Raw genomic sequence first — 8,941 nt, forward strand, 5'->3', positions numbered from 1 at the left:
CCTCCCTCCCTCTCTCTCTCCCTCCCTCTCTCTCCCTCCCTCTCTCCCTCTCCCTCTCTACCTCCCTCCCTCTCTCCCCTCCCTCCTTCCCTCTCTCCCTCTCTCCCTCCTTCTCTTCCTCCCTCCCTCTCTCTCCATACAGACCCGGGTACCGTGGTTGATGCTCAGCGATCGGTCAGTTATGCGGTGGTTGGAGGAGTCCTGGCCCTGTTTGTCTTTGTGATTATCTGCATGCTCATCGTGACTGTCTGGTTCTCCATGAGACAGAAAGGTCAGGCTCTGTTTTCCTCCTTCCAACCCCACCCCCCCCCTCCCCATTACCCAGGACCCCCAAACGCTCTCCCTATTTCTCAGAACCCCTCACCCATCTCCCCTCTTCACTCGTTAAACCCGTCCCCACCTCCTCACCCCAAACTAAGCCAGTCCCACCTCCCTGCTCCTGGCCCATCCAACCCTTTCCTGTCCATGTCCTTATCCAAATGTCTTTTAAACGTTGTAACTGTCCCCATACCCCCCCCTCACTTCCTCAGGAAGGTATTTGCACACACGAACCACCCGCTGTGCGAAAATAAAAGCCCCTCGTGTCTTTTTAAAGTCTTTTTCCTTTCCTCTTAACAAATAATCTTGAACTTCCCCATCCGTGGGAAAAGAAATCTGCTGTTCACCTAATCTATACCCCTCATTATTTTATAAACCTCTATAAGGTCACCTCTCAACGTGCTAAGGTCATGTGAAAAACATCCCTTTATCACTCAAATCCTGCATTCCCGGCAACATCCTGGTCAATCTCTTCTGAACCCTCTCCAGTTTAATAATATCCTTCCGAAAACAGGGAGACCGGAACTGGACACAGTATTCCAGAAGAGACCTCACCAATGTAAAACCTCAACTTCAATACTCAACAAGTCTGGGCAACTAAGGCAAGCGAGCTAAACCCCTCCTTAACCCCACCCCTGTCTATCTGTGATGCAAGTTTCAAATCATGATATAACCGAGCCATTAGGTCTCTCTGTTCTACAGCACAACCTGGCACCTTCCCCTGCCACTGCAGGGACTGTAAAACCTGTGCCCACCTCCTCCCTCACCTCTATCCAAGGCCCGAAAGGAGCCTTCCACATCCATCAAAGTTTTACCTGCACATCCACCAATGTCATTTATTGTATCCGTTGCTCCCGATGCAGTCTCCTCTACATTGGGGAGACTGGGCGCCTCCTAGCAGAGTGCTTTAGGGCACATCTCCGGGACACCCGCACCAATCAACCACACCGCCCCATGGCCCAACATTTCAACTCCCCCTCCCACTCACCCAAGGACATGGAGGTCCTGGGCCTCCTTCACCGCCGCTCCCTCACCACCAGACACCTGGAGGAAGAACGCCTCATCTTCCGCCTCGGAACACTTCAACCCCAGGGCATCAATGTGGACTTCAACAGTTTCCTCATTTCCTCTTCTCCCACCTTACCCAAGCTCCAACCTTCCAGCTCAGCACCGTCCTCATGACCTGGCCCACCTGTCAATCTCCCTTCCCACCTATCCACTCCATCCTCCTCCCTGACCTATCACATTTACCCCCACCACCATCCACCTATTGTACTCTCAGCTACCTTCCCCCCAGTCCCACTCCCTCCCATTTATCTCTCCACCCCCCCCCCGAGGCTCCCTGCCTTCATTCCTGATGAAGGGCTCCGGCCCTAAAAGTCGATTTTCCTGCTCCTCGGATGCTGCCTGACCTGCTGTGCTTTTCCAGCACTGCTCTAATCTTGACTGAGCACTATCCAAGGCCCTACTTTTAATTGTATAAGGTCAGCCCCTGACCAAAATGCAGCACCTCACACTTATCCAAATTAAACTCCATCTGCCCCTCCTCAGCCCATTGACCCAATGGACCAAGATCCCTTTGTGACCTCAGATAACCTTCTCCACTGCCCAATATTCCACCAACTTTTATTTCATTTGCAAAAAACTAACTTTCATATTCTTAGTGAAATCATTGATATAAATGACAAAAGTGGATCCAGCATCGAAAAGATCCAAATTTGATATGGGCTCAAAAATATTGTTGTGGAAATCCCGTCGGGGTTCCTTCAGGGAGGGAAATCTGCCCATCCTTACCCGGTCTGACCTACACGGGACCCCAGACTCGCAACAATGTGATTGAATGCTGTCTAACTGAGCCACACCTTCAGTTCAAAGGGACAATTAAGAATTGGGTAACAAACGCAGGCATTCTGTGGAAAACCTCGCAAAAGAAAAATTAATCCCTCACTCAATATCTCAAAGTGAAAAGGGATGGAGTGGACAGGTGCTTGTCCCATTTCAGGCATTTCTTTCACTCCCGTCGCGGTTGACCTACTGAGGCTGTGGAAGGCGCTATGGAAATGCTCAGCTGTTTAGCTGCGGTTGGTTCCTCACTTTGCTAACTTCCTTTGTGACTCCAATCTAGGTTCATACCTGACGCACGAAGCGAGCGGATTGGACGAGCACGGTGAGGCACGGGAAGCATTTATTAACGGAAACGAGAACCATGAGAGGAAAAAAGAATATTTCATCTAGCAAGCGCGAGAGAGAGAGAGAGAGAGGGAGAGAGACGGTCACTGAGTGGCCTGGGAACTGAACGGGCCACTAGTAAACATTGATCGACTTTGTTTTTTTAATAAATCAATAGCCTTGTTATCAGCAACTATTCCACCTTCCAGTACTGAACTCGGGTTTGGATTCTGTGTTGTCGGGGCTGGCAGAAATAAGAGAGCCCACAAAGTTCTGTTCAGCAAACAATTGGACTCCCGAGGCTATTCAAGACGGACAACGACAGAGGGAGATTACTACTTTGGCAACTCTTGCCGGTGACAACGTCCATTCCTCCCTCCCCCACCACACAAGCGATTACCCCCCACCTGCCACCCCACCCCAGAGGCTCACACACTTCAGTCTAGCTCGAGGCGAAACAAGACTGAAGGGAGAGTCAACGGGCCACCGTACTTTTTTCTTCAAGAATGCAGTCTTTTTTTTTGGTGAATGAGAGTGTGTCAGATACTGAGATTATCCGCCATCTCCTGGCAGAGCCTCGTCCTGTTCATGCGATCCTCGTTTTCTCTCTCGGTTTAATTACTGCGGTCTCTTCGCCATGGCGATTGGCTCCCATGGACTTACGTCGTTGCCGAAAATTTGTTATTTTCAACTAGCTGTTGTTTCTCTGGGTTCTCACTGCTGAGAACTGGGAGTATTTGAGCTCATCAAGCAGTAATACTAACTACGTGCGGCCTGATTACTGTCCCCTCGCCTCAACTATCATAGGATCACTGCGGCATAGGAGAAAAGTCACCCGAACCATCGTGACCGTGGAAGGTGATGGGTTAATCATCATTGGTCCTGACATCATTGACATTTGATTGCAAGTTAACCCTGAGAAAGGTGTTAAAGCAGAGAGAATCCTTGAGAAATTCTAACCAATGTTGAAACTGTCTGTGGCTTAATGAAACGTGCATTCGGTCAGTTCAGAACACTTTGGGGATGATGACTTTGACTCCCGCGGATGAGCGAGTGTATCAACTCAAAGATTCGATCGATATGTTTTAGTCAATGTATCAGATGACAAATTGGTCTTGTCCCATCTCATTACCTACTAGGCTGTGCAGATAATAACATGATTTACAGCTGAGGAGGGATTTTTCCAAAGATTTTCATCGCACAGTTAGCAGGTCCAATGCAAGAGTGCTGAATTTCAGTGGGAGGGAGGATTGTTTGACATAGAGTCACAGAGATGTACAGCACGGAAACAGGCCCTTCGGTCCAACCCGTCTATGCCGACCAGATATCCCAACCCAATCTCGTCCCACCTGCCAGCATAGCCCCCCAAACCCTTCCTATTCACACACCCATCCAAATGCATTTTAAATGTTGTAATTGTACCAGCCTCCACCACTTCCTCTGGCAGCTCATTCCATACACGTACCACCCTCTGTGTGAAAAAGTTGCCCCTTAGGTCTCTTTTATATCTTTCCCCTCTCACCCTAAACCTATGCCCCTCTAGTTCTGGACTCCCCAACCCCAAGGAAAAGACCTTGTCTATTTATCCTATCCGTGCCCCTCATATAAACCTCTATAAGGTCACCCATCTCAGCCTCCGACGCTCCAGGGAAAACAGCCCCAGCCTGTTCAGCCTCTCCCTGTAGCTCAAATCCTGTTGACTCTGACTGGGCAAGTCTTGCTGGTATCACCTGCTATCTTAAAGTAGAGCGTTCCAATGAAACCTTTCACAAGCCAAAATGGCATAAAGCGAAGACGCATTAATTTATACAGGAAAAATATTTCACCTTTCTCGCAAAAGCAAAAATCCTCTTTTCGGTTAGCAAAAACAGGTCCTTATGCAGGTCTTCAATAAAGGCAAAGTGGGGTAAGGTGAACCTTCATAAAGCAGGGGATATCTGTATCGAATCTCCTAAACCTCAAGCACAGGAGGAATCAGGCTTCCAATTTGCCTTGCCCAGCACCCTCCATACAACTGCTTCTCTCATCCCGTGAGTGAACGTTACAAGCCCAAACCGATTCTCTTATATCAGGTTGGGGGTGGGGGGGAGTTCCTGTAGGTATCGACACACCCGAGATTGTTCAGCAAGTCCTCCTTTCCGATTTTGGAATCAGACCGAAGGGCAGCAGTTGTTTTGTTTTGGGACCTAGCGAGGGTGGGACGGTGAGAGTGTGCTCTGCGATCTGCAGCTTGGGAACACTCACGGGAACATCTGACTCAAGCAACTCCTCTTTGGAATCGCGTGACCTCCCTGGGCCTTGAACACAATGTTCCTCAATTTCCTAATAAGCAGAGTGTCTCTGTGGACCGACTGTAGAATCTTGTTCAGGGGATACCCAGGGCTTGAGGAGTACACAGCTGCCTGGTTGCTTTCTTTTTGACAACGGGACAAAGTGAGGACTGTAGATGCTGGAGTATCAGAGCTGAAAATGTGTTGCTGGAAAAGCGCAGCAGGTCAGGCAGCATCCAAGGAGCAGGAGAATCGACGTTCCTGATTCATTCCTGAAGAAGGGCTCATGCCCGAAATATCGATTCTCCTGCTCCTTGGATGCTGCCTGACCTGCTGTGCTTTTCCAGCAACACATTTTCAGCTTCTTTTTAACTTGCCGCAGTGACCCAGTGGTTAGCGCTACTGCCTCACAAACGCCAGGGACCCTGGTTCGATTTCAGCCTCGGGCGACTGTCTGTATGGAGTTTGCACATTCTCCCTGTGTGGCTTCATGGGTTTCCTCCAGTTTCCTTCCCACAGTCCAAAGATGTGCAGGTTCGGGTGGATTGGCCATGCTAAATTACCCAAACTGCCCAGGGATGTGCAGGTTAGGGTGGATTGACCATGCTAAATTACCCATAGTGCCCAGGGATGTGCAGGTTAGGGTGGATTAGCCATGCTAAATTACCCATGGTGCCCAGGGATGTGCAGGTTAGGGTGCTTTGGCCATGCAAAATTGTCCCATAATGCCCAGGGATGTGTAGGCTAGGGTGGATTGGCCATGCTAAATTACCCATAGTGCCCAGGGATGTGTAAGTTGGGGTGGATTGGCCATGCTAAATTACCAATCGTGCTCAGGGATGTGTAGGTGAGGGTGGATTGGCCATGTAAAATTACCCATAGTGCTCAGGGATGTGTAGGTTAGGGTGGATTGGCCATGCTAAATTACCCATAGTGCCCAGGGATGTGCAGGTTAGAGTGGATTGGCCATGCTAAATTGTCCCATAGTGTCCAGGGATGTGCAGGTTAGGGTGGATTGGCCATGCTAAATTACCCATAGTAACCAGGGATGTGCAGGTTAGGGTGGATTGGCCATGCTAAATTGTCCCATCGTGCTCAGGGATGTGTAGGTTAGGGTGGATTGGCCATGTAAAATTACCCATAGTGCTCAGGGATGTGTAAGTTAGGGTGCATTCGTCAGGAGTAAATGTAGGGGAATGGGTCTGGGTGGGTTATTCTTCAGAGGGTAGGTCTGGACTTGTTGGGCTGAAGGTCCTGTTTCCATACTGTAGGAATTCTGTATAAAAAAAACTAATCTGCACCATTTTTTATTGCGGTGTAAATTGCAGTTCCCTTTGAAATTTGGCATTCTTGCAACTTGGTCCTGATGCATGACAAAAGCAAGGCAGGCAGCATCAGGAGGTTGGGAGAACACAGCAAGGCAGGCACTGAGAACCACCTTTTCTCCAACTGGCTGTACCTTTTCCCATCCTCTACCCATGTTGTAACAGGGTGTTGTATCTTTAGATTGAAGATTTGGTCTGATTGGCCAGCATGTTGATTTATGATCACTGGTGCCATCTTCTGCCCTGGGGAGAGTGGGCCGTGTTGGACCAGTCGAGAAAGGGTTAATTTTCTTTCGTCATACCTTTGGGGCTGCTTCCGCCCCACCACCCCCACCCCATCCCCTCGCAACATGGTTAGGGGGAGGAGGGGTGGCGAATGAGTCTTTGGGTAAGAGTGTGACCACTTCAGACTGAGGTCGAGAGATTTCTCACAACCAAGGGATGAGGGGGAAAGTGGAGGGGGCAGGGTTAGAAGGTCAGCCATGATTAGATTAGATTCCCCACAGTGTGGAAACAGGCCCTTTGGCCCAACAAGTCCACACCGACCCTCCAGAGACTAACCCACCCAGACCCATTCTCCTACATTGAGCCCTGACTAATGAACCTAACACTACAGGTAATTTAGCATGGCCAATTCACCTGACCTGCATAACTTTGGACTGTGGGAGGAAACCGGAGCACCTAGAGGAAACCCACGCAGACACGGGGAGAATGTGCAAACTCTACACAGTCAGTTGCCCAAGATGGGAATCAAACCCTGATCCCTGGTGCTGTGAGGCAGCAGCGCTAACCACTGAGCCACTGTGCTGCTCATGATCTTGGAGAATGGGGATAGGAGACTTGAAGGGCCCAAAAGGCCTCTAACCATAATCAGTGGTGGGATTTTGTCATTGTAACTTGTGAAGGAGGTGATTGTTTTCAGGAGATGCTATGGGATCTTCCTATGCATCTCCTTTACCCATGGCCCATTGCAGCAAGTCGATCGTTTACACACATACACACACTGCCACGACCTTTTCCAAGGAGTCTCCTTAACAAACCGCTCAGGAGGTAAAAATCTGGGATCATTTCTGCAGACGGTTAGTCAATAGAAGATCCGTGAGAGCGATGGGTTTCCAGTTACCCAGTGGGGGATGAAGGGGGAGTCTGGTCGGCATTCAGTCATGCTTCAGTCGCAATCTCATTAGATAGGGATGGCTAGGAGAGGCTGAATGGCCTCCTCCAATGCTTAGCTCGAAGGGCTCTCCCAGCGCAGTGGTAGTGTCCCTAACTCTGGGCTAGGAGGCAATGGTGGGCTCTAATGAGAGAGAGCAGCTATAATGAGAGAAAGAGAGAAACAGAGAGCAGCCCCCTTTCTCACGGTGGGTGACATCACGGTTAGCACTGCTGCCTCACGGTGCCAGGAAACCGGGTTCGATTCCAACCTCGGGCAATTGTCTGTGTGGAGTTGCACATTCTCCCCCAATCTGCGTGGGTTTCCATCTGATACACTGGTTTCCTCGCACAGTCCAAAGATGTGCAGGTTAGGGTGGATTGGCCATGTTAAATTGTCCCATAGTGCCCAGGGATATTCAGGTTAGGGTGGATTGGCCATGCTATATTGTCCCATAGTACCCAGGGATGTGCAGGTTCGGGTGGATTGGCCATGCTAAATTGTCCCATAGTGCCCAGGGATGTGCAGGTTAGGGTGGAATGGCCATGGGAAATTGTCCCATAGTTCCCAGGGATGTGCAGGTTAGGGTGGATTGGCCATGCTAAATTGTCCCATAGTGCCCAGGGATGTGCAGGTTAGGGTGGATTGGCCATGCTAAATTGTTCCATAATGTACAGGGATGTGCAGGTTAGGGTGGATTGGCCATGCTAAATTGTCCCATAGTGCCCAGGGATGTGTAGGTTAGGGTGGATTGGCCATGCTAAATTGTCCCATAGTGCCCAGGGATGTGTAGGTTAGGGTGGATTGGCCATGCTAAATTGTCCCATAGTGCCCAGGGATGTGCAGGTTAGGGTGGATTGGCCATGCTAAATTGTCCCATGTGCCCAGGGATGTGCAGGTTAGGGTGGATTGGCCATGGAAAATTGTCCCATTGTCTTAGGTGCATTAGTCGGAGATAAATGGTGGGAAATGGGTCTGGGAGGACCAGTTGGGCTAAATGGCCTGTTTCCACACTGTAGGGAATCTAATCCTCCAATGAGGTAGAGTAGACTTGCAGAGGTGGTAACTGAGGGCTGTGTCTGAAATCCCACCCCAAGGAAAGTGGATTCACAATCCAAATTTTCTCCAGCAGTGCTGCCATCTGGTGGCAGCGTTGCCTCACGCGATGCCGCTCCCTAGTGGTCAAATGACGTCATTGCCACTCCCAAATTTTACATCTGTCCACCCTCCCATTGGACTCTATTCAGCCAGTGCAGAGTGATGCCAACAGCGTGGGTTCGAGTCCTGCAGTGGAGTTAGTAACACTGAAGGCCTCCCCTCCTCAACGTCTTCCCTTGTGTGAGGTGCAGTTAAACCTCCCCTAATCATCTTTCTCTCTGATGAGAGAACAGCCATACGGTCCTGGCAGGGGGCGTGTCAGTTTTCTGGCTGAGGGTGGGCCGAGAGGTGACAATTCATCCAGGGACCCAGGTTCAAATCCCGCCACGGCAGACGGTGGAATTCCAATCCAATAAAAATCAGGAGTTAAGGGTCTGATTGTGGTCACGAATCCATGGCTGATTATTGGTGGGAAACCCCAAATGGTTCACTAATGCCCTTGAGGGAAGGAAATCTGTCATCCTTACCTGGTCTGGCCTCCATGTGACTCCAGACCCATAGCCTCTGTGTAATTAGGAATGGGCAATAAATGCTGGTCCATTTGTGAA

At 49.9% G+C, this 8,941-nt stretch overlaps 1 protein-coding gene across 1 annotated transcript in view; it reads left to right on the plus strand.

Moving 5' to 3' along the window:
* Nucleotides 1-8,941, plus strand: part of cadm4 (cell adhesion molecule 4) — a 210,442-nt gene extending 201,501 nt beyond the window's left edge. The window contains exons 8-9 of the mRNA XM_060852691.1: nucleotides 143-271; nucleotides 2,444-8,941. Of these exons, the coding sequence (XP_060708674.1) occupies nucleotides 143-271; nucleotides 2,444-2,553 (239 nt within the window). The 3' untranslated portion in view covers nucleotides 2,554-8,941. The remainder of the gene's footprint in view (nucleotides 1-142; nucleotides 272-2,443) is intronic.

Source organism: Hemiscyllium ocellatum, chromosome 38 (assembly GCF_020745735.1).
Source record: "Hemiscyllium ocellatum isolate sHemOce1 chromosome 38, sHemOce1.pat.X.cur, whole genome shotgun sequence".
In the NCBI taxonomy this organism is placed as follows: Eukaryota; Metazoa; Chordata; class Chondrichthyes; order Orectolobiformes; family Hemiscylliidae; genus Hemiscyllium; species Hemiscyllium ocellatum.